General features: G+C 42.4%; 2 protein-coding genes across 3 annotated transcripts in view; both read left to right on the forward strand.

Annotated features, from left to right (window-relative positions):
- The first annotated feature begins 6,135 nt into the window (after positions 1-6,135).
- mkln1 (muskelin 1, intracellular mediator containing kelch motifs) overlaps positions 6,136-25,397 on the forward strand; it is a 32,629-nt gene continuing 13,367 nt past the window's right edge. Inside the window, exons 1-10 of one of the 2 annotated variants that reach the window (XM_086268706.1) lie at positions 6,136-6,256; positions 7,280-7,349; positions 11,699-11,841; positions 12,371-12,459; positions 12,541-12,650; positions 18,662-18,854; positions 18,950-19,066; positions 19,301-19,366; positions 23,794-23,906; positions 24,012-24,224. In XM_086268706.1, the coding sequence (XP_086124832.1) occupies positions 6,177-6,256; positions 7,280-7,349; positions 11,699-11,841; positions 12,371-12,459; positions 12,541-12,650; positions 18,662-18,854; positions 18,950-19,066; positions 19,301-19,366; positions 23,794-23,906; positions 24,012-24,224 (1,194 nt within the window). In that variant the 5' untranslated portion in view covers positions 6,136-6,176. The remainder of the gene's footprint in view (positions 6,257-7,279; positions 7,350-11,698; positions 11,842-12,370; positions 12,460-12,540; positions 12,651-18,661; positions 18,855-18,949; positions 19,067-19,300; positions 19,367-23,793; positions 23,907-24,011; positions 24,225-25,397) is intronic. The other variant, XM_086268707.1, reaches the window with a different exon arrangement.
- On the forward strand, positions 12,683-16,210 carry LOC147309401 (E3 SUMO-protein ligase ZBED1-like). Its single transcript, XM_086269974.1, has 2 exons — positions 12,683-14,642; positions 15,193-16,210. Exons 1-2 carry the CDS (start codon positions 13,739-13,741, stop codon positions 16,200-16,202), a joined length of 1,914 nt encoding a protein of 637 aa, XP_086126100.1. The 5' UTR covers positions 12,683-13,738; the 3' UTR covers positions 16,203-16,210.

The raw sequence follows: 25,397 nt of genomic DNA on the forward strand, positions 1-25,397 counted from the left end.
ACTCTGTTCCTGCCTTTTCATTATATCATGTCCATGTGACACGCTCAGGCCTCAGTCGATGGAAACTTAAAGGGACCTCCCACGTGATGGCGCGCTCACGACAGCGAGCGCGTCCAGGAGAATTAAGAAATAAGATGCAAGGCAGCAGGAACCAGACCCGCTCGGGCTGGTTGATAACTTGTTTGGGGGGGTTTGTCTGTTTTTTATCTGGAAGATTTTGCCGCTGGCTCTAATGGTCATTGTAGTAATGTCGGTCATCTCTAGTAACAGTAATGATGATGAAGATAAGTTGATGCTGCTGCTGATGAAGACTATGATGAAAATAGAGCGTGGTGTTTTATTGTAACGACAATGACAACTGCTATAGTCAGACAACCATTTGTGGTTATGATGATGATGATTATGACAGTGAGCCTGTAAAAGTTGTGATGATGATGATAAAGAAAACCTGATGGCAGCGATGAAGATAACTACATTTGGCTGGTGAAGATAACGATGATGGTCGTGGTGATGAATGTGAGAATGATGATGATGATGATGATGGAGATAATCCTCACTGGTTATAATAAAGATGATGATGATAAATAAAATGATTATCATGATAGTAAAGAGAATCCTTATTAGACGTGACAATGATGATGAAGGTAACCTTTGTTATTCTTAATGAACAGGCTGATGCTCTTTGTTAGCTTTTTTTTCCACCAATGAGCTCATGGCCTGTATGACATCATCACAGGGTGACTAACGTTGTGGGGAAAACACCTGATCTCATATCAGAGGCAGATTACCGAAACTGGATGTAAAGCTGTGTGTCTAGGACAGTGGACAGAGGGACACTTTGTGTGAATCTTGCTCTATTTACACTGACTTTACATTTAGATTATTTTACATTACATTTGCATTTTGTTTATTTTTATATCCTCTGTGAATGTGTTAGCATGGCTGAATACAGGGGTTTAAATCCCTCATTAACACATCTGACTGAAAAAGCTAATGTTGTGAATTTAAACAAGGATGTTTTTGGAAGCTGAGGCCAGCAGCACGGTAGTCAGAAGACTTAAAAGTCGTGGACTTTAGAGCTGATCTGAAAAATACTTTTAGTTTTACCACAGATCAGACTGCCATGTCAAATGTAAAGGGTCCCCTCACGGTGACCATCACCCCACTCTACCACTGAGGACCAAGAGACAAAAAAAATCGTTTCTTCCTTGTTAATTACAGCTGAACAGCAGCCGTGCCCAGAACGGTTGGAACGACATTAAAGCTTAAAAAAACTGAAGTTATTCAATAAAGTTATATTTAAAAACAAAATGAACTTTCAGTTTCACATTAAGCGATGCACCTCATCCACCTGGGTAGCTAGTCAGCGCCAGCTCTAAAGGCTCTAAACCAATGTTCCATAAACTGGTGGATGACTTCACTGTGGCCACAGCCATCCTTTATATACAGTCTATGTTGCTTCTTGCCAAGGCAGCAGGGAACACTCTAACAAAGCCTGTGTACAACAAAGACATTTACTCACTGGCGGCTTCACGCAGCGAGGCATTAACACTTCCTTAAGGATTTCTATATTTCACTGAAGAGTTGTTGGAAAGCAAAGGCCGAGGAACCGCAGGATAATGAATACTGGATGCGAAACAAACCTCGAGACAGTGCTAATGTTTCTCTTTGTCTGCTTAATGTTGGCTGTAACACATTATGGGCCATCACTTTATATGGTTATTCCACAGTGGTAAACCACGTCTCACTTGTGTTCCCAGTTTACATCCACGCACAGGAAACTTGACGAGCGTCCTTTTCCATTTCTAGTAAGTGGAAGTAAGGGTTTGCCAAGAGCTGGAAGTGTGCTTAAAAGACACACTGTTATCACTCTGCACACCATCATCAAGCCTGGATGGAGTCCACTCGTGGACGAGTCATCAAAAACTAACACTTTTGCTGAGATATGAGAAAAATATTCCAAAGACAGACTGGGCCATGTCGGGTAGCCGTGGGCTGCCGTTTCTCATTTAGTACATCTTTATGTCTTTAAAGCATGTTTTTGCAGAGATTGATTTAATTAAATTGCTATAGAAACCAATAATGTAGTACTCACTGCCTTACACTGACTTGAAGAAAACACCTGAAACAAGACAAAAACTGTTGTTAGCTCTATTATCTCGTGTTCGCTGTTCAGCTTTGGTGCGCGTGTTGTCTTTGCCCTCTGTAATGTTGGACTCTGGATAGCTGTCAGTGGGTGGGTGAATACTAAGGACAACAATGAGAGCCTAGAACTTCATCCGCGTATCAGATGTGATGCTCCGTGGTGTTGTTGAATATTGGACTAAATTATAAACACAGGTTGATAAAGGTATCGTGTATCGCAGCTGCCACAAGGTTAGCGAGTACAGTAGATTAGGCTCAGTACATACGGCTCTTTGAAGTCTATGTGTGATGTGTGATGGAGGGACTTGGTGGCAGTCGGGACCGTGTGAAAATACCAGAAGTCTGAGGGTCTCTGAGGCTCACAGACCCCCTGTGGTTTGAATTAGAGTGGATTACAACTCTCAGCAACAAAAGACACCTCTCGGCTCCCCCTCTGTGCTCGTCTGAACGAGTGACACAGCCCGCAAAACGTGGATGCTTTTATGCAGCAAAGCCACAGTGCGAGTCTAGCAGGACGTCCATCGCCGTGCGCACACTGCTAACTTTAAACTATCAGGCCGAAACTCACAATCGTTGGTTCGTTTATTTTAAGTAACCAATCTAGAAAAGATGAAGCATGAAAGATGCTGCCACATGCAATCAGCTGTTGAAGCAAAGCTTTTCATTGCCAATTTTCACTTTTATGAACTCAATTAAAACGTTTGATTTCAAATACATCATATAACTGTTACGGTCCTGGGTCAGTGACTCAGTGTTTTGTTTTTTATTTTCATCATCATCATCATTATTATCATTATTAATATTGATCTTGCTCCCCGGTCGTGTCCCTCTGTGTTCCCTTTGTTCAGATCAAGTCTGCGTCTCTCTGTTATTCTTCCTGTCTCATGTCGGTGTGTATAGTTTTGCTTTCCCTTGTCTTATGTGTGATTCCTCCCAGCTGTGCTCTGCTCCGGTGTCCCATTCCCTGCTTATCCCTCAGAGTATTTTAGCCCTGTGTTTCGTCCTCGCTCCACGCTGTGTGCTTCTCCTTCCATGCGTCCCTGAGATTGCTGTCCGTAGTTTCCAGGTTTCCCGTTGTCTTTGTTATTAGTTTCTAGTTTTGGTTTTGTAAAATGATGCTACTGCGATGAAGCAGCCTCTTTTAGTTTATTCCTCTGAGTGTTTTGCATCCTGCCTGTCACACAGCCGTATCAAGACAATAACATCATCGCAACAATTTGTATTGATTGTTTTAGTCACCATTTAACTGTTGCTCTGGAAATGAGCTTCGATTTCTTTTTAAGAACAAAATAGATTGAAAAAATTTGAATTGCATGATAGGAAGTGCATGCTGCAACAACTGAATATCAACTCAAACTAATATGGACAATAAAACAACGTGTGAAGTGAATGGGGAACAAAGGGGGACGAGGATACAGCTGACTGATATATGCAGGGTTGGTTAATCCACAAAAGGGTTAGCTAGGCTGCCAGAGGCGAGAGCACTCACTGCACCAACTGTTTGCTACAAAACCATGTGCCGAATGAGGCCCATATGAATGCTACAGCTTTCCTTCTAAATAGGCAGGAACTGGAACAGGTCAGCAACTGGTTTGAAGGTCACTGGTTCAATCCCCGACATTCTCCAGCCCATGTCTTGAAAGTGCCCTTGGCAAGATGCTGACATTATCCCCGGTGGAGTGTTCCAGTGTTTGTGTAACTGTTAGAAAAGCTTCTGTGTCCATGGATGAATGTGGCTCGTAGTGCAAAGTGCTGTTCGATGTTCAGCGAGAGCAGAAAAGCACTCCATATGTACAGTCCCATGCACCGCGTTATCCCCTGACAGTCACTGTCAGGCCTGAGACTTTGCTTTAAAAAAATCTTCGATAGCAACAAATTATTCTGGCACAACTTCACCTACTTCCAAGGTGCATGGAGACAAACATCGGATGACGTGAAGGCTCCAGGATACTTAATCTTAGGGAGAAATCAACACACATGGGTGTATGTCCTTTGTTGCTGAGATTTATTGATAAAAACAGTACAAAAAACCAACCATTTGTACACATATTTACAAATGGCCTGCTGAGTGGTGCACGGAGCATGTTCATTGGTTCATGGACCTCCCTGAACTAATGGCATTTATTGCAATTGTCATCTTGCGGGGGGTTAACAGGGTTCCATCTCTAAATGACTGCTGGTCAGCAAACCTGGGAAACCCACAGATAATTGGAACTATGGCACGAAACCGCTTCCAAGACATCATGCAACACCTACGCTTTGATGACAAGTCCACCCGCAGTGATCGAGCAAAGACTGATAAGTTCGCTGCAATTTCCAGTGTGTGGGGATCATTGGTCACCAACTGCATCACGTGCTACAACCCTGGTCTACATATCACCGTTGATGAGCAGCTTTTCCCATCAAAGACTCGGTGCTGTTTCCTGCAGTATATTGCAAGTAAACCTGACAAGTTTGGGATCAAGTTTTGGGTGGCCTGCGACCTAAAATCCAAGTACATTTGCAATGTCTTCCCATATCTTGGCAAGGACCCCAATCGTCCCAGTGAGGAGAGACTTTCTGAAAATGTAGTAATGAGGCTGATGGAACCATTCCTAGACAAGGGCAGAAATGTTACCACGGACAATTTTTTCACATCGCTTTCACTTGCGCAAAAACTTCTTAGACGGAAAACCACCATCCTCGGCACAGTCAGCAAGATTCGCAGGGAAATTCCTCAATCCACTCAAACCCCCACTACCCTCCCTCCAGAATTCCCAGGTAACAACCTAATATACATATGAATGACTAGCCAATTTAGCTTCCACTTGGCTGAAGCTAAAGCTTAGCTAAAAGCCTACCAGCCATTTGGCTGCTCTCCGGGTTTTAAAGGTAGAAAGGTAGAAGCCTGGGGGTGCTACTGTTAAAGCAAGAGAAAACGGCTTTATCAGGTGACCAGCGCTTTCCAGCCCAAACTATTCATAGATCTATTAGTTGGTACAGAGCGAGTATTATGATGGTATCACTTTGATCTCAGAGACTATTTTCTACATTTTTACAAAGTGTTGCTCTCAGGTCGGCACAGATATCTGTTAAAAACAAGCATCCGGTTACAGAACTTGGCTGCCATGTGACCTTTTTGAGTGTCTTCAGTCAACTGACAGTAAAATGTCCAGTTGCAGCAGAGCAGCTTGTGGTGATCCAACATAACCAGTCAAGAAAACCAGTGTTTGACGTTATGGCAGCTGTGACCAGTTGTATGTTAATTCGTGGAGGTAATTTATAGCGTTTAGCTCAAAGCAAGACGCACAACCAACTACATACTGGCTTAATGTCAAGATGAAAAAATGTCGAGTCATCTTCTTTCAAAGTGTATGCTGCAAATTAGGAGGCTGAGTAGCTTTGTCTAACCGGAATAAAGCGCATTAGTCACCAGATGACTCACCCACTCTAAGCTAGAATGACTTCACATATAGTAAAACACTACGCTGTTTGAAAAGGGACACTGCTGTCTTTGTCTCAAAAAGGAAACACTGCAGTCAACTGTATGATACTATATGATCGGCTGATTATTTCTGTGGGAGTCTTTATTCTATTTATATGTATGCATTAATTTCGAAACCCCTACTTATGGATCAGGTTTAAAGAGTTTTGGTTAACTCGACTTCCAGTAGCTGTGTGTGTGTAGCTGTGTAGTAATTAGGGATGATGTACATATTTAGGAACGGGGCTGTAGAAGATCATCTTTGGCCTGTGGCCACATTAATGTGATGGAGGTATTGTTATTATTTTATTATCATTCGCTTTTTATGTTTTATCGATTGAAATTAACATGTTTCAGCTGGAATGATATTCGGAAAAAATGATAATTTAAAAAAATACGAGTTTTGTTACGATGAATATGAAGAGCTGACGTGATAACTGTATCGTGCAGTGTGTTCATGCTACCGAGGAGGCGTCGTAAACAACACAAATATGTGTACTGTCTCTTTAAGAGCTGTCAATATTCGCTCCTTGCTAACCTCTCGCTGTCTGTTATTTTCTGCAACAAGATGGCTGTCGCTCCCGAGAGCAGAGTCCTCACTTTCAGCGTTTTTAAATGGAGCTCTTACTCGTCTACATATTTACCTGAGTGAGTATCTTTCCCATCCTCTGGCCCAGCGTATGCATTAGGTTTTGCGGTGGAAGGTGGTCTTTTGTCATCTCGGCGCACTTGTGTTTCTTCCACCCTGCGCGACTGGCCTAGCTTGTCTGCGAGCAAGCTAGCGCTAGCTACCGTGTGGGGCGTTTGGTTTCGGATATTTAGCCGCCCGATAATGATAATGTTGTTTTTCCGCTAAACGTTTGTTGGAAGCAATAGCTTACGATGTACTTTCTGTGTGATGAAATGACGCTCAGTAATTTCTGTGAAATGTGTGGGCAACTAAGGGACAGTTTCCTACTTCAGTGTAGGATGTCAATTGGAGCGTTATCTCAAAACGTAAACAAAGCAACTGAATGGTGTATTCTTCTCTTATAGTTATATTATTCTAGAGTGACAACCCCGAAAACTTGGCATTGGAACACGCCCAGATTATTCTTTGTTACTTCCGTTGTCACAGCTGTATAATATTTTACGCTTTGATTACGTAGTGTACACTTCGGTATCTTAATACGTGAAAAACGAACGTCCACGTTAGCTAACTGGACTCCAGAGCTGAAGTAGGCAACTAGCTGTTGTTATCTAACCATAGAGCTTTGCTTTAGCAGCTATGCTAATGAGCTTGGTTATAGGCTACCTGCAACTGTTGCAACGAAAGGAAAACTTACTTGTCGCTCACGCCAGCACCCATGTTTTAATCTAATATAAACGAAGTCACCCATAGTTCCGCGGCTTTCGCCTGTTGCTGGTTCAGCACTCAGCAAACAGTTCAGCAGTAGCTGACTTAATGCTAGTTGGCTAACAACAACAGTTACCTAAATGAGCTTTCTAACAGAATGTAGCGTGACTACAAGAAAGTAGTTTTGTTATGTGATAAATCTACTGTCATAAGCTTCCAGGACACACAGACCTGTATTCGGCTCAACCTTGCACTGCTGTCTTTCCGCGTTTTCTGCTCACTTGGTGGGATGGTATTCCACAGTGGGTAAATACTTGTCTCTTTATTTTGTTTAGGAATATCTTGGTGGATAAACCTAACGATCAGTCCTCCAGGTGGTCTTCTGAGAGCAACTATCCTCCACAGGTAGGTTCATTTCTGATGAGCTTTAATTTTGTTGACCTGGAACAGCAGTTGTCTATGAAAGTCGTGATTTGTGTAGGTTCATAGCGTCACAGTTCATAGGTAATTGGCTTGGCTAATTAATTAACATTAATATTTTAGAGAGGGTGCATAAACAGGAAACTGCAGTCTGCACAGAGAGGCCAATGGGATTGAGAAACCCTTTGCTTTACTGGGAATGCTCTTTGGGAAATTTTGACATTTTAAGATGGGGCATTTGAAAACATGTCAATCACACTTCTGCGTCACGTCTGTGTTATTACTGATACAATAACCAGTACTCCATTTTCTGTAACCTTCTCACCAAAAAAGTAAGTTTGTTTGTTTTAAACAGGTAACACTTGTGGGAATTCTTCCTTTGCATTTAACTTGATGGGTTTTCATCAACTTCTGTAACTCCACTTGAACACTTACATTCTTTGGCTCGACCTTGCTCCAGCTGTTGCTGGTAGACCATCATTCATCATGTCTGGTGCTTTTCCTCTTTATTGTTATAATAATAATAATAATAATAATAATAATAATAATAATGATGATGGATTGGATTTATATAGCGCTTTTCAAGGCACCCAAAGCGCTTTACAATTCCATTATACATTCACTCTGTTAGACTTATTTTTCTTGCAGGTGTGAATTCTCAACAGTTTATGCCGTTTGTGTTTTACAGTTTAATAAAAATGAATCCAATGTTATTCAGTAGAACTATTAATGTTTATTTACACAGTGTTGTTTTCTAACTGAATGGTAAAGTCATGTGAAAAGCATACCTATGCTTTCAGTTGTTTGGGGGGGTTGGCCTCGCTTACAGTGTCTTGCTGGGCTTGTTTATATTTGAGTGCTCAGTACATGGAATATCTCAAGGCTGACCTTGATCTGCCTGAATGTAACATGGTTTTAAGTCAGGTCTCAGTTACTCAAGTTGATGTAAGAGTAGTGAGTGGATTAAAAGCTTCTCAGCAAGTGTGAATGTGCCTAAATGTGATATTTTAAAAAAGTCAGTTATACACAAACTAACTGAAATAATAATTCAAAGGGTTGGACAAAGATAAGAAACATTAAGTGAATGTTTGTAATTCATAGTAAGGAGATGAGATGCAGCTCTGTCATCAGTTTTTACTTTAGGTCCAACAAATGTATCAATGTTAACAAAAAGGACGTTTATTTTGTCGATTACAAATAAGATGATAATAAAAAAGTGAATAGGAATTGTCTTGATATAAGAAAAACCTAAAAAAAAAAACCAAATAGTAAAGTTTTAATACCAGATGAGACAAATATGACATTTTTGGCAAAAACGATTCTATGTTTGGGCAGAATGAATGCCAGTATCTAAATTTCGCATGTGAAGCATCATGGTCTGGGTCTATTTTAACTAGGGCTGTGCACTATGACCAAGATCTCATATCCCGATAGAAGACATTTATCGCCCCGACAACGGTATATGTATCACAAAATTTCACATTTTCTGTAAATTCTGTGGATCTCAGGCAGCTCGACTTGTGTAAAGTGTTTTCAGCTGGGCGTCGTGTAGCTGGAGTCGAGTGTTTTGACTGTAACGGCCGCCATTTTCTTTGTATTTACTACCTTTGAGTCTGAGGTTTATTTTGAGCACCTGACGGCTCTTTGTTGCTTCTCATCCGTAAACTCCCTCACATGATTCTTGCGTAGGTGTATGAAAAGGTTTGTCGTGTTTGAGTCTGAGGTAGGGCTGTTTGATATAACGATATATATATCGGGATATGAGATTTTGGTCATATCGCACAGCCCTAGTCTGAGTTGGGGGTTCGTTTTCCTGCATAATTTTACAGTTTTCTGGTCCGTGTCAGACATAAACAAACCATATGTTACAGAGGGAGCCCCTCGTTTAGGAGTAAGGTTAGAGAACTTTAAGGAATGAATGTAGCCACTACGGTGACCATCAAAACCATGAAAAAAAACAAATGATAGCTTAATATGAAACGACAGGCATTTTCATATCGTCTTTAGATATATGTCGTTCCTTAAATCGAACAGCCCTAATTTTAACTATGGCCTGGATGACTGAGAGCCTACACAGGCGATGTAGATTAGCTACTCTTAGCTACTCTCTTATTTCCCAGGGGGTTACCACAGTGCACGGATCCCCATTTCACACCAAATACAACCTTCCCATTTATCCAGGTTTGTGACGGGTCCTCGAACAGCAGCACGACTGCAGGAGGCTTCGTTTTTAAGGCTTCAATTCCAAAGAGTTCACTAACTTTATCTTGCAGCTGTATGAGGAGGTTCCACCTAGCAGTGAGCAGCAACAGCAACTGTTTACGTTCACACTTCTGAAAGAAAAAGTTTGCCTTCCTCTCTCTTGAACTCATTGACTCCCTTTGACAACACCGTCATAGATAGTGTTGCACGACTTTGAGGTTAAATCTGAAAGTTTGCATTGACTGACAATAGGAAGTGAAACATTGCAAAACAATGGTTAACCACTCACTTGGAGGACTGAGCACCCCAGACTCAAAATACTCTGTTTCTAGTAGAGCAGCTGGGTGTTACGCAGGCTTCACAAATTCTAATAATTCTGCAGCTCAGGTATGTCCTTTATGCTTTAAATGAAGGAAAACTGCAGGAATCTGCCTGTAATTTAGAGTAGGAGTAGGCGGTGTTTGGATGGTAGAAAACTGCTGGTTAAACAATTGATTTGTCAATCTAAAGTAACAGTTCCCCATGAGAAATGATGCAGAACATTTCTTTCCATTTTTTATAAAACGTGGAGCATAAACTAAACAGTTTTGGGGCTTGGGGGGCATTCTGTCCTCCCCCTGGGAGATTGCATCCTTGCCGATGGGATCTGTTCATAAAGAAAACAACACTAAGATTGTTCATTTGTGCTGCTTCTGAAAACCACATGATCGAATCCCAGAGTGGAAGCATTTTCACACGAATCCACACTGACAGCAGCAGGTCATGTAGCTCACCGTCCACAGGGAAACCTTCAGCGTTGGGATACGTTTTTAACCCTTTAAAGCCGGTCAGAGCAGCACGCTCCGTTTTGCGTAACTATTTTTAAATCCCGGTAGCTCTGCAACCGTGTAAGCTAGCGCAATAATTTTTTTTGCATATTAAACCGGAGGAGTTGTACTTACATCTGATGCCATCAGCTTGTCCTCGGTCACGGTTTCCTTCCACATATAGCTTTGCAAAAACTGCATAAAAAGCACTTGCAGCAACAAAAACATAATATTCCAGAAACAGGTTTTGCCGATCCGATCAGCTGTTCGTAACACTTCCTACGTCCATCAGCGTGAACTATCGCATGTCCGCCATGACCTGCCCGAAACCGGAAGTGACGTCATTTTGTGGAATTTATTTTATTTTATTTTTTTTGCAAATTTGCATTATAATATTTATTTTCGTTTTTCCTGCAGTATATAAAAATTGGTGTATTTCAAAAATAAAACTATGAAGACTCTTAAAATAAATTTCCTGTGGTGGGAAACTATTTTGTGCAACTTTTAACTTTTTTGTATTTACAGTTTTGAGGGATAAGTTTTTGTAGTTTTTCGCAATTTATGTAATTACTATGCACTTAATGCAGACATATTATTAAAATTTGGGCTGTAATGGTTGCAACTTGAAATGCTCCCAAAAATGGCCCCACAGCATTTAAAAATATACTATAAGCTCTGGTGGACTTGGTTCTATGGCAGGTCTTAAAGGGTTAAATTCAAACTGGTGTGATTGTCCAAAACATGACGTTCAAATCAGTAGCGTACCCCCACCTCCATCGACTAATTAAAAAACTGTGTGCCAAATTACTGGTGAGTAAATTATAACCTTGGATGTGAGTCGTCACGGGAGGGTGATGGGAGGAGCCCATTGTTTCATCACACGTTGTCTCATTACAAACACAAAATGGAAAGTCAACTCAGTGTTGCTACTTTTTTATTTACCGTAAAGGTGGGGAGTTTGTGTGATTCATTAATGCTTCATTTCAGATTGATATTGATGCTTTCACAGCGGATGTGAACATGTTGGTCTCTGTGGATTTAAATGTTTTCACATTTCCTGTTTAATCGGTGCTGTGGCCATGGGTGGATTGTCATTTGATGTCTTGGCTTGTTAGAGCACCAGTGACATGTGGATGCAGTTCATAGTGTGTTGTGCTGCCACTTACCTGATGCTGTAGTCGTTTAGATAAGGAGAGAATCCCTTCACAGCGACGGGGCAGGCATAATTTCAGGCAAATTTCCTGGAGCTCTCTACAAGCACTAAATACGTCATAACTCTGTTCTGTGCTTTCAGTCTGTTTCACCTGTCTTGATCTCTTTCCACAGTTTTTAATCTTAAAATTGGAAAGGCCAGCAATTGTTCAGAGCATCACCTTTGGGAAATATGAGAAGACTCATGTGTGCAACTTGAAGAAGTTCAAAGTGTTTGGTGGGATGAGCGAAGAAAACATGACCGAGCTTTTGTCCAGGTGAGATGCCCCTGTAGCTTCAGGGAGACATGTTTCTGTGTTTGTCTGGTCCTGTAGTGTCTTTATTGGTAGACACAATACCAGGAGAATGACAGTGCCATCAGAAGTGCTCTCAATTGTGGCTGTCGAGACGACTTCTAGTTGACAGAAATTCACTGGTTGAACAGATTTTTAAAAAAAATTGTCTTAAGTAATAAATTGCCTCAGGTGTTATGTTGAATTTGAACTTCAATAAATACAAATTCAAAGAACAGAGGATTGTAGTAGTTGTAAATGTGCAACTTCAATTGTTGCAAATTGTTTCTGGAGAACCTGCAACTGGCAAATGAGTCCATCCAGCTGAAGAGCTGCATTAGCAGGCTGCATGTTTGTTAACAGCCTGAACTGCAGCTGCAAGGCCACACATGAAGTCTAGTTAGCTGCCAGAGGTGGAGGGCTGTCCAGCAAATGGATTCAGTCGGTATCTCAACTCACCAGTAGGATTAGTGAAACAGCTGTGTCATGTTGATTGTCTTTCTCCATCTGCCAGTGGCCTTAAGAATGACTACAACAAGGAAACGTTCACCTTAAAGCACAAGATCGACGAGCAGATGTTCCCCTGCAGATTTGTCAAAATAGGTGAGAGCAGTTTGGCACGCTTTGTGTTGTCATGTGTTTGTTGCTGTTAACACTTCTTACCACTTGTTTGTTTAACTTCAGTGCCTCTGATGTCTTGGGGTCCGAGTTTCAACTTCAGCATCTGGTACATTGAGCTGCATGGAATTGAAGACCCAGATGTGGTGCAGCCCTGCCTTAACTGGTATAGCAAGGTAGGCCTCAGCCTGGATGTTAGAGGGGTGGGGCAGAGGTGGAAGAGTGGATTTGCCTTCCTGCGTAATATCAGCTTGAATGAAAACTTCTGGGATGTCAGAGGTGCTGATTACATTTGGAAACCCACAAACTCAGTTTGTCTCTGGGACAGTTTCTTTAATTGCATTCACATAGTTTCACTTCTGTCTTAAATTCATGTGTTGGATTCCATGTAATTTATGAATATCGTAGTTTATTACTTAATTACAAAAGATAGTTTGGCCTCTGTGGATTTTAGGCCATGCCTTTCAAATGTAAGCAAAGAAAAACCTGCTTTTATCTGCTGATTCGAGTTTAGGCTTAAATTTATGCTCTAATCCTGTAAAGGCAAAGAGCTGCAGTTTCTTTTGGTTTCTCCTGCTGGTTGTCTGCCTCTGGACATTTCCCGTGATGTCTCCAGTGTCGGTTGTCGCCATTTGCTTCCACACACATTAGCAGACTCGTTGCAGTTTGCGTTTGGTTAGGACTTTAGATATTTTACATGAGACAAATGAACTTTTTCTCAGTCCTCCTCCTCCTCTGACGATGTAGCAGAGCCGAGCTGGCAGGCTCCTTTACTTTTGTTGTCTTAAAATATCTCCAGACTGCTGACAATTCTCATCGTCCGCCTACCTGCTCACATGAGTTAATGTTGCTGTAAAGTGGTATCGTGTGGTCTCTGCTGTACATGTGTTGCTAGCTTAATCATTAACTTGCATATGAAGGAGCCGGGACATTATACCCGTGCTTCTTACGACCACATCGTTTCTTGTATATTTTACTACAACATAGAGCTGGGCGATATAACGATAACGATATGTATCGCGATATAACTTTTACTCGATAGAGAAATTAAACTATCGCGATAGACCTCGCCGCTCTTGTCCTCTTAAAAAAAAAAAAAAAGAAAAAAAAAAGTCATCCAATCCAAATTAAGTAGCGCAGAGCCGAACCAATCACAGCCGCAGCGTCACGTCACGTGACTTGTTACGTACAGCACAAGTGCCAAGGCGCACGTGCGTATTTGTTTGTGAAGCAGCTAGCAGCTAACCGCCGTGTCGACTGGGTGATGGAGAAAATGAGTGCACCAAGTAGAGAAAAATCAACCGAGAGAACGGAAGAGAACACAGATGACAGCTCGAATGCCGAAGAGATTGTCGAAAGGAAGGGCCGGAAAAGTTCCGTAGTGTGGAGATATTTCGGCTATTTGAAGTCCGACAAAAAACAGAGTAGCACGCACTGTAAGTTGTGCCGACAGCATGTTCCCACCAAGACTGGAAATACAACTAACCTGTTTCATCACCTGAAGCAGTGCCACCCACAAGAGCACGCTCAATCTCTGACTGAAAGTGCTAATTTGTCATCGAAAACAACCGGGGGAATCCCTGCGAAGCAGCAACAGTCAATTGAGTCGGCTTTCTCCAGCGTCTTACCATATGACAAAAAAGCTAAGAGACATAGCGACATAACGAATGCCATAGCCTACTGTCTTGCTAAAGACATGCTACCAATAAACACGGTCGAAAATGAAGGATTCAAGCAGCTAATTAAGGTACTGGATCCTCGTTACCAACTCCCTGGACGTAAACATTTCTCTCAGATAGCGCTTCCAATGCTATATAGAGAGTGCCGTGAGGCTGTTGAGAAGGAGCTACAAACTGTATCGTTCTTCGCTACTACATCCGACATGTGGTCAAGTCGCACGTCAGAACCTTACCTTAGCCTTACTGCCCACTATATCGACCAAGACTGGAATCTGAAAAGCAAATGTCTTCAAGCTGCCTACCTTCCCGACGACCACACGGGTGAAGTAATTGCATTAGGACTGTCAGAAGCGCTTGCATCCTGGGGACTGAGTGAAGACAAACAAGTCTGCATCACAACCGATAGTGGGACAAATATAGTGAAGGCCACATCCCTGAATAACTGGACCCGGCTGCAGTGCTTCGGACATCGACTTCACTCAGCTATCGGTAAGTTGGGAAGCAGAATAAAATTAAAAATGCCTCTTTTAATTGTGTTTTTGAGCCCATGTAAACATATTAAAAGCTAGAGATCTAAATCACTTCAATGGTTATTGTTAAAAAATAAACATCAGAAAGAATATTCTTCATGTCAGCCTATTTATTTGAGGTAATAGTTGCTGTTGGCATGCATAATAGGCAAATATTCAGTCACTCTTCAGTGTAAATCAAGTTGACAAAATGTGCCAAATAAAATTTAGAATTTTGGGGTTCTATCAGGATCCCAATTGGCTAATACAGAACCTCAGCTCTTTAAGAACAAGTGATGAAAAGGTCAAACAATGATGTTGATAACACCAGCCTCTGTCACCTTTTTAAATATAAGAAAAAAAAATTTGGTCATTCTGTCAGCAAAATTTAAAAAAGTAAAAGTACAATCATAGCAAGTAAATGTGTTTTCAGGGCAGTGAAATTTATTTGTGACTGGAAAAAAAAAATCAAAAATCTTAAATTAAATTCTGAGGTTAATATGTGCTATTATTTACCTTTTTATCCACAGAAAAAGCCGGCAAAGACAAGAGGATGGAGCGAGCTGTGGCCGTGTGTAAGAGAGTGGTGGCCACCTTCAGTTTCTCTTGGAAGAAGAAAAGGGAATTAGCTGCTGCTCAGGAGGAGCTTCACCTACCCCAGCACAAGTTAGTGACAGAGTCGCCCACCAGGTGGGGCTCACGCCAAAAAATGGTTGGGAGGGTTCTGGAGCAACATAAAGCTATCTCTCAGGTCCTCAGTGCAGATAAGAAGACCAGGCACTTGGTTCCCTCCTGGCAAGATCTAGATGTTCTGGAGTCTGTGCATGTGGCCCTGAACCCACTACTGGAATTCACAGATTCACTTTCTGGAGAGTGTTACGTGTCCTACCTCAAGCCGATGCTTCACCTTTTCAGAACACAGATTCTGAAACCATCTGAGGTTGAAACACAACTTACAAAAGACCTTAAGATGACAGTCATGACATACCTTGATGAAAAGTACAATGACCAGATTACAAATGAACTGCTTGATGTTGCAACCCTGCTAGATCCGCGCTTCAAAGTACAATACATTAATGCAGAACACGTTGATGCCATCAAAATGAGAGCAGTGTATGAGATGTTGGGGCAAATTGAGCACCCATCCACTTCAGCTGGAACGGAGGAAACAGAAGATGGTGGAGCTGCTGCAGTACTACCAACCCAGAAGAAACAGAGAAAGTCACTGGGCAGTTTCTTTAAGAAATCCCACCCCACCAGCACAGGGCTCACTGAGAAAGAGACAGTTGAAAAGGAGCTTGAAAAGTACTTGCTGGCACCTGATGCAGACAGTGAAATGGACCCACTTGAGTGGTGGAAAATCAACAACAGAAGCTTCCCAAGAGTTAGCTGCCTGGCAAAGCGCTACCTGTGCATCCCCGCAACCAGCAGCCCCTCTGAGAGGGTATTTAGTACAGGGGGTAATATTGTGACTTGCCACAGGGCCGCTTTAAAGCCTGAAGCAGTGGATAGACTTGTCTTCCTGTCCCACAACCTGTAGGCTTTTTTCAGACTAAAGTTTATTTATATATATATATATATATATATATATATATATATATATATATATATATATATATATATATATATATATATATATATATATATATATATATATATATATATGTGTGTGTGTGTGTGTGTATATATATATATATATATATATATATATATATATGTGTGTATATATATATGTGTGTGTGTGTGTGTTGCACCTTGGATGTGTACCTAGGATTTAAAGAATGTTCTGTTAGCATCTTTATTTTAAAACTGTTGGAAAAGCTCAGCTATACAACAAGGAGAGTGAGAATTTCCTTTTAGTTCTCAGTTCATTTGATATTGACATTGACAAAAGTTAGTCAATTTTGTCTGTTCTTCTGTAAAAAAAAAAACCTAAGATTTATTTTTAGAATTAATATTTTGTTTCTAAGTGGAAGTGACAATTTAGTAGTCTGTTTTGTTTGTTCTATTTTCAAACTTAAACGCTTTAGCGGCTGCTTTTTGTTTAGTTTGCAATATTTGCCTTTATTTATTTGAAACTGAAGTCTCATTTTCCTTAAGTACATCTGCCCTGTTTAACTTATTATGGTAAATAAATATTTAAATCAAAACAAGCGGCTGATTATTTCACATTTTACTTGTGAGCAACGGCACATTTAAATCTTACAAATTTAGTTATTTGGCTTATATCGTGATATATATCGTTATCGCCTGAAATGAAAAAAACATATCGTGATATGGAAAAATCTCATATCGCCCAGCTCTACTACAACATGAAGAATATAAAATAACTGTACCTGCTACTGTTCGAGTTAACCAGCAGCAGCCGTGTTCTGATCAGGGAGGTTCCTACAAACAGAGAACTAACAAACTGCTGAAATGTGTGGTGCTTTTGGATTAGTGACTAACATTAACAGTGCTAACACAAGCCATTCCTTCCCTGACCCGTAACCATCAACAATATCTGTGCATGTGGTTTGTTGCTGCTTCACTAGTTCAGCTGTTTCCAGTTTACTTTAGTTTACAAATTATAGCCGATACACAGCTGTTTATTTAAACATCTCAGAGTGCGCCCAAATGCTTGATGGAGCTGCAGACGCTGGTGATAGCCTAGCATACTCTGCCGGATGGTGGACGCGTACATGCTCATGCAAGTTAGTCGTGTTTGAGTACTTTGCTCGCACTTTACATCTGCACAAGCAGCACACCGCTTTGAGTACATCCTTAGGTTTACCTCTCTCTCTCTCTCTCACTCACTCACTCACTCACACACACACACACACACACACACACACACACACACACACACACACACGCGCACACGTGTGTGCGTGTATATCTTGTTCAGTTTCATGTCACTAAAAGAAGCTGTAACTTAGATGTTCTGTCTTGTTCAGAGTCGGCTGACTAATGACTTCACACACAAAAAGAATTTCCCAGAGACTCGATGTTCCATATATTTTTGATGCTGCCTCCTTGTGACAGTACACGGCCACAACATGGTTCAGTGCACACGCTTTGTGTAGGACCAATGCACAGATACACCGGTCCCTTAACAATGGCAGAAACATTTAACTAACTATATGAACTAGTCGTGCACAGGACGACAGTAGCCGCTGCTCTGAACAACAGTATCCTGCAGGTTTTGGCAGGCTACACCTGTCGGGTGTTTGCATGGCTGAGCGGCTGTATCTAGTCCTCCAACTGTAAAGCATCCAGTGCGGTGGTGCAAAGCACCCACCCCTAGACGCTATGGAGCAGCGGACACGTGTTCTCTGGAGTGATGATTCAGGTTTCTCCATCTGACAATCTGATGGATGAGTCTGGGTTGGTGGTTGCCAGGAGAATGCTACTTGTCTGACTGCGTTTTGCCAAGTGTGAAGCTTGGTGGAGGGGGACTGTGGGGTGGGACTGTTGGCTCAGCCCGTTAGTGAAAGGAACTCTTAATGCTTCAGCAAATCAAGACACTCTAGACAATTTCATGCTCTCAACTTTGTGGGAACAGTTGGGGATGTCGCCGTCCTGTTGGAACATGGATAAGGGAGTTTGGTGTGGAAGAACCTGACTGGCCTACACAGATCCTGACCTCGACCCCAAAAAAGCACTGTTAGGATGAATTGGAGTGGAGACTGGGAGCCAGGCCTCGTCCAGCATCACTGTGTCTGAGTTCACGAATGCGCTTCTGGAACACGATGCTCATAACCACCGTATGGATTAAGAATCGAACGTCGCTTGAATTCATATACGTGTGAAGGCAGCATAATGTAAAATACTAGACTGGTGGCATCATGCGCTGCGTTGTGTTTTTGTTTTTAAAAAAAGCTTTGAGGCGTAATACTCAACCTTCAGTGTCATTTGGTTTCACACGTGTTTGATAGACCTGATGCTGAGTCGGGTGTGGTCCAAGCATTCGTGCAGTGAGTTGAACTCATCAGTTTGCTCTCCATCATGTCCTTATAGTACCGAGAACAGGAAGCCATCCGCCTTTGCCTGAAGCACTTCCGACAGCATAACTACACAGAGGCCTTCGAGTCGCTGCAGAAGAAGACTCGAATAGCTCTGGAGCACCCCATGCTAACCCACCTGCACGACCGACTGGTGCTGCAAGGAGACTTTGATGCCTGTGAGGAGCTGATAGACAAAGCTGTGAGAGGTATGCAGCCATAGTGTTTGTTCTGACTGAGAGAAATGCTCATGGGATTACGCTTGTTTTCTTTCTCATATTTGATTCATGTGTCCTCTTGCTAGACGGCTTGTTTAACCAGTACATCAGCCAGCAGGAGTACAAGCCCAGGTGGAGTCAGATCATCCCCAAATGCAACAAAGGTACAAGCGCCCAAGAAATCAACCACGACGAAATGAACAGTGAGCCCATCTTTCCAGTGGGAAATGTTCCCGCTTATCACACATTTCAATACATGCTGACAACTTTGCCACCTGTCTAAAGCAGCGCTGTCTTTCTTGTCTGTTTGCTGCCCCGCCCATCCCTTCGCTCCACCCCATTTTGCCTGATCCACGCCTCACCTCTCTGCTTCGTCGTCTGTCCCCCCCACGCTCACACTCCATCTTTGTCTTTTCCATCCTCTTTTCTCTTTGCAGGTGACGGTGACGACAACAGGCCGGGGATGAGGGGAGGACATCAAATGGTCATTGACGTCCAAACTGGTGAGACTCACACAGCGTACTGCTATGACTTGGCTATGACTCACGTCCACCTATGCACACTGAGCTCGCAAAGCTCTGCTGCCGTTTAATCAAATGAACCCTCCACAGTTCCCCCACCTCGAACGTTCTCCTTCCAACCAAACCGTTCTATTTGTAAAAACACATTAATCTCGGCTTTTGTTTCGACAGACGCACCGCTGCTTTTTAATGAATTAATTTATTTTAACCCTTGGATCTGACAACATTGTTGGCAGTGTACTTCCCTGCTGGCTGCCAGGAAAAACAGAAGCCTGCATTGTTAGTGTGTGTATGTGAGACTGAGTGATGCAGTGTCTGCAGCTCGTGTATGAGCTGTGAGAAGGCAGCATCTCTGCTCTGCATCAGGCAGCACACACTGACCTCTGTGTCCCACCACAGGAGTCGTGGTGCAGGACTTCCCAGTGATTTCTCTGTCCGGTGCCTGATATCGTTTACATTCTCGTAATTAGTGTTATTTTATTTTATTTAGAATTTCTTGTCAGTTTGTTTTATTTATTTAAACACAAGGAAGGACCAGTTAAGCTATGGCGTCACAGCCCCTGATCTGAGTCCCTTTACTGGCTGTTGGGATTTGTACTGTACATTCTGGTTATGATGAACCGCTCTCTATTTGAACACACAGCTTATCTGGTAAATGTTTACGGCATGAGAGGGACAAAGGGACAGAACACTTGGTTATCCAGGGTTTTCCTGAGGTTTCTGGATGATATGCAGCATTTGTTGTGGTTGTGTGGGAGGCTGCACTGATTGTGTTTCAGTAAAGCCTGTTGGTTTGGACATTTTGTTGTCATTACAACAATTTACATGAAACAATACAAACACAAAGAAAAACTCTGGAAGACCTTTTAGAAAGCTTGCACAAGACAACAGTTTAAAAAATGACAGTCTGGCTGCTTGGAGGCAAAATACAAAGAATGCAGTAGATTTAACATTTAACAGTACACTTACAAAGTTGATGAATATAGTTTACTCAGTAATTTAACAATAAACTTATACCATATAAAATTATATTTCTATCACATGAACCTCGAGTCCTTTCAGACAGTTGCCACATGGTGGGAGTTATTATAGCGTGACACGTGGAAAGCTGCAGTTAATAGTAGGGCTGTGCGATATGACCAAAATCTCATATCTCGATATCAGACATCTGTCGTCCGATAACGATATAAATCACAAACATGTAACATTTTCTGTAAATTCTGTGAATCTCAGGTAGGTGAAGTGTTTCCAGCTGCGCGTCGTGTAGCTGAGTCGAGTGTTTTAACCGATGCATGAAACGATACATTTTTAGACATAAGTTGTAACGGCGCCGTTTTCTTTGTGAGTATTTATTACACGGCGTGCTGCGGGGAGAAGCCTGTTCTAACGTTTGAGTCTAAGGTTTATTTTTTAGCACCTGGCGGCTCTTTTTTACTTCTCATCCGTAAATAATCTGCATCTTTCACGTGATTCAGTTTATTTTGAAAAGTCTCAACAGGATCTTGAGCTTTATTGTGAAAGGTTTATGTGGAAAATAAACAAGCGGACACGTGATGGTTTTACCGTCGTTGTTGCTAACGACAACGCATAAAAACAGGCGCTTGTCCGTCCGTAGTGTGGTTATATAAAATATAAGAGAAAGAGAGAACTTTAAGAAATGAATATAACCACTACAGTGACATCAGAACCATGAACAAATATTACTGTAAACAGTTTATTTTGCGACACCACGAAACAAACGATAGCGTAAAATGAAACGATAGATGTTTTTATATCGTCGTCCGATATATATCGTTACATCGAACAGCCCTAGTTAATAATGTGATTAACAAAATACAAACTAACACCTGAAACATGTCAGCGGAAACCAGTTTGTCTTATGTTGAGCTGAGGATGTCAGCAGCTCTCAGCTCCCACGCCAGCTGGTCGAAGTTTGCATTGCAAACATAAGATAAGATAAGATAACCTTTATTAGTCCCACACGTGGGAAATTTGTTTTGTCACAGCAGGAAGTGGACAGTGCAAAAGTTATGAGGCAAAAATTAGAATACAATAAGAATAAATACAGTACACAACTGTACAGAATAGAATAAAATAAAATACTATATACAGTAGAATAGAATAAAATAAAATAAATATACAATAAGATAAAAATAGAATACAAATACAAATACTATATACAACTGAGTAAAAATACAACGATGACAGAAAGGATTATTGCACTTAGTATTATTGCATATGTATGGATGTGTGTGCTTGATCAGTTAAAGTCTTTATTATGGAGTCTGACAGCAGTGGGGAGGAAAGACCTGCGAAATCTCTCCGTCCCACACCGTGGGTGCCGCAGTCTCCCACTGAAGGAGCTGCTCAGTGCTGTCACAGTCTGCTGCATGGGGTGGGAGACGTTGTCCAACAGGGATGACAGCTTAGCCACCATTCTCCTGTCACTCACCACCTCCACTGGGTCCAGAGGGCATCCTAGAACAGAGCTGGCCCTTCGGATCACCCTGTTCAGTCTCTTCCTGTCCCCAGCAGAGATGCTGCCGCCCCAGCAGACCACACCATAAAAGATAGCAGAAGCCACCACAGAGTCATAGAAGGTCTTCAGGAGTGGGCCCTCCACCCCAAACGACCTGAGTCTCCGCAGCAGGTACAGCCTGCTCTGCCCTTTCCTGTAGAGGGCGTCTGAGTTATGAGTCCAGTCCAGTCTATTGTTCAGATGAACACCAAGGTACCTGTAGCTGTCCACAGCCTCAATGTCCATACCTTGGATGTTCAGTGGTTGCAGTGGAGAATGCTTGTGCCTGCGGAAGTCTACCACCAGTTCCTTGGTTTTACTGGCGTTGATCTGGAGGTAGTTCAGCTGGCACCAGTCCACAAAGTCTTGGGTCAGACCTCTGTACTCCTTGTCGTCCCCATCAGTGATGAGGCCGACTATTGCAGAGTCATCAGAGAACTTCTGCAGGAAGCACTGGGTGGAATTGTGGGAGAAGTTTGCAGTGTAGATGGTGAAGAGGAACGGAGCCAGAACCGTTCCCTGTGGGCCCCCGTACTGCAGACGACCCTGTCCGACACACAGCCCTGAGTCCTCACATACTGTGGTCGGTCGGTGAGGTAGTCCAGGATCCAGGTAGTGAGGTGATGGTCCACTCCTGAGTTCACCAGCTTGTCCTTCAGAACCGAGGGAAGAATGGTGTTGAAGGCACTGGAGAACTCAAAGAACATGATTCTCACAGTGCTTCCAGCGGTCTCCAGGTGAGCGAGGGAACGATGTAGGAGGTGAATGACGGTGCCATGGTGCCAACCAAACTAAACCAATCATACTCATGTCATGCTAGCTGCCTTCATCTGACAAGACCTGCAGTCAGCAAAAAGATGGACTGACAGGAAGGCACGGAGGCTGTTTTTGCAGAAATGTTGATTTGCTCTGTAGTTTTAGCTCGGCCTCTAGATGATGATACAAAATAACATTTTTGTTATGGACTTTCAAATGTTGCTTTATGGCAGAATTATTAATTATTGGATATAATTACATATATTTGCCTCATTCCAAGTGCTCATTTGCAGCCGTTTCCAGGCTTATGTACACTCGGTCATATACATCATATACTGCCACAGATGCTGATATGCTTAAAAAGAACTTGAATAGGGGATTTCCACTTTGTATGAAGCAAGCACATCATGATCTCATGGTGAAACCAGTGTTTTATAAACACCCTGCTCATATATTCCTTTTCTTTCCCGTCACCTTTTGTTATGTTTTTGCTTAATCGCCCTTCTGGCACAAAACGGGCTTTTTAACAAAGCTGTTGCTTCACGAGCGTCATATTTACCTCCACACAGTGTGTCACTTCAAAGGGGGAATGTGATCTGAAAGCACTTTAAATCCCAAATTCCTGCTAATTGAATTGAACTAATTGAACCCCCACCACCATGTGTTATTGATAAAACGTAGTTCTGAACAGAGACTTGTGATGGTGGGTGCTGTGAACTGCAACATAATATCTTTTCTGATTTCATGTACAATAAGAAAACAGATGCTTATTTAACCTCCTAGGACCATCCACATATGTGGACGTCACATTTTGGGACGTCTAGACCAAAATACTTAATTTCTCTCTACAAGGGCCTGATATCCACTTACAAGGACATCATGCTGCCACTGTTCTATCAAAATTTGAAACAAATGTCCTCATATGTGGATCTCATTTTTCTCAGAAACAAAAATTAGGTAAAAATCTGGTGATGCTTTGTTTTTACATTCTTTAGGTCCCAATCAGCCCAAATAGCAAAGACACGTTCAAAATGCTGAAAGAGTTCAGGTCGTAGGAGGTTAAGGGAAAAACAACAACCTTGTTTGCAGGAGCATGGTTACAAAAGGCTCAGTGCTGGTCATTTCTAACCCACAGAGACGGTGTACCTGTTTGGAGGCTGGGATGGGACGCAGGATTTGGCAGACTTCTGGGCCTACAGTGTGCAGGAGAACCAGTGGGCCTGCATCTCCAGAGACACAGAGAAAGAGGTGATCAAACACTCACCAGTGTCTTCTGATTGTTTTTGACTAGAAAAGAAAAATCACTGTCTGTGCATGTTAGACATACGTGTAAGCATGTCTCCTGTGTAACAGAGTGGTCCGAGTGCTCGCTCATGCCACAAGATGTGCATCGACTCACAGCGGCGACAGATCTACACGCTGGGCCGCTACCTGGACTCCAGTGTCAGGAACAGCAAGTCGCTGAAGAGCGATTTTTACCGCTATGACATAGACGCCAACACCTGGACGCTACTAAGCGAGGATACGTCGGCCGACGGAGGGCCAAAGTTGGTGTTTGACCACCAGGTAGCTGCAAAGGCAAAACGATCTCTTACACTCCACTTTCCCTCCATATTCAACATCCTTTGTCCCGTCCATTCACCGTTCTTCCTCTGTAGATGTCCTAAACCTTTAAGCCGTCCTCCTCCTCCTCTGTCTGCAGATAACTCGACCTGACCTGTCCCTCTGAGTTAATCATTATCAGTCCTGTTCCTTCCTGTCACTTCCAAAAACAAAAATCTTCAACTGTGTCACCTCCAGCTGCTTTTTGTTAGTGCCTCCGTCTCCAAAGCAAACATCATAACAGGTCTCACCATCATCTTGGGCACCTTCCCTTTGACTCTTGCTGCTAACCTTCTGTCACACATCAGACCTGACACTCAGCTCCACTCACCCCCGTCAGTTGCTTAGTTGACTCCAGTTCTTTAAATACGTGTACTCACTGCATCTTCCTCGTGTTTGTCCATTGTGTCCGAACACTGTCGGACACAACAGGGGCCTCCACTCCTGAACCAACAGGAGGTGAGATGGAGGGGCTGTGTGTAGTCTGAACCTGGCTTAAGTTTAACAGCTCAAGGAGAAGCCTTACCTTAGCTGATTAGTAATTGCAAATCTTTAGTTTTAGCTCTAAATGTCTTTAATTTTTGTTCACACATTTTTAAACATTTCCAACCTTCATGTACGTGGAGTAAAAGTATGTTTGCACTAGGTGTTCACCCCGTGACGTATAAATAAATACAACTCTTGTATTCGGTGCATCGTTTCCTTGCGTACGAGACAAAAGGATTCAAAAATGTTTTCATCAAACCTGCACATAAATAAAGACCACAGGGGGAAAGGGTAGGTGCACCTTGTGTAGTTTCCTTGTGTATGTCAGATAAAGGAAAGTGGCACAGCTAATGTTAAATATACATTGGTTTCATTTCACTGTTGCGTTGGTTTGAAAGGGCTTAGTCTTGCTGCCACTTTTAGCTCCAGCAGAAGTCAACTTGAGTCCTGGCTAAGCCCAAGCTGAAAAACACGAGCAGCTCTTTGTGGTCATACTCTGTAGCTGCTGCTGGCGTTCATGTTTGTTTGATCGACAAAGCTGTGACGCACACGTGACCTCACAGCAACAGTGGAGACTTGTCTGTGCTGTGCTCTCCTCACTCTTTGAGAGGCAGCGTTTAGATGCTGCAGCTTAACTATTTTTAACATCAT

Source organism: Aulonocara sp. 'chitande type north' Nkhata Bay, linkage group LG17 (genome assembly GCF_057382095.1).
Source record: "Aulonocara sp. 'chitande type north' Nkhata Bay isolate Kocher_YH1m ecotype deep benthic linkage group LG17, A_spYH_male_GT1.1, whole genome shotgun sequence".
Lineage (NCBI taxonomy): Eukaryota > Metazoa > Chordata > Actinopteri > Cichliformes > Cichlidae > Aulonocara > Aulonocara sp. 'chitande type north' Nkhata Bay.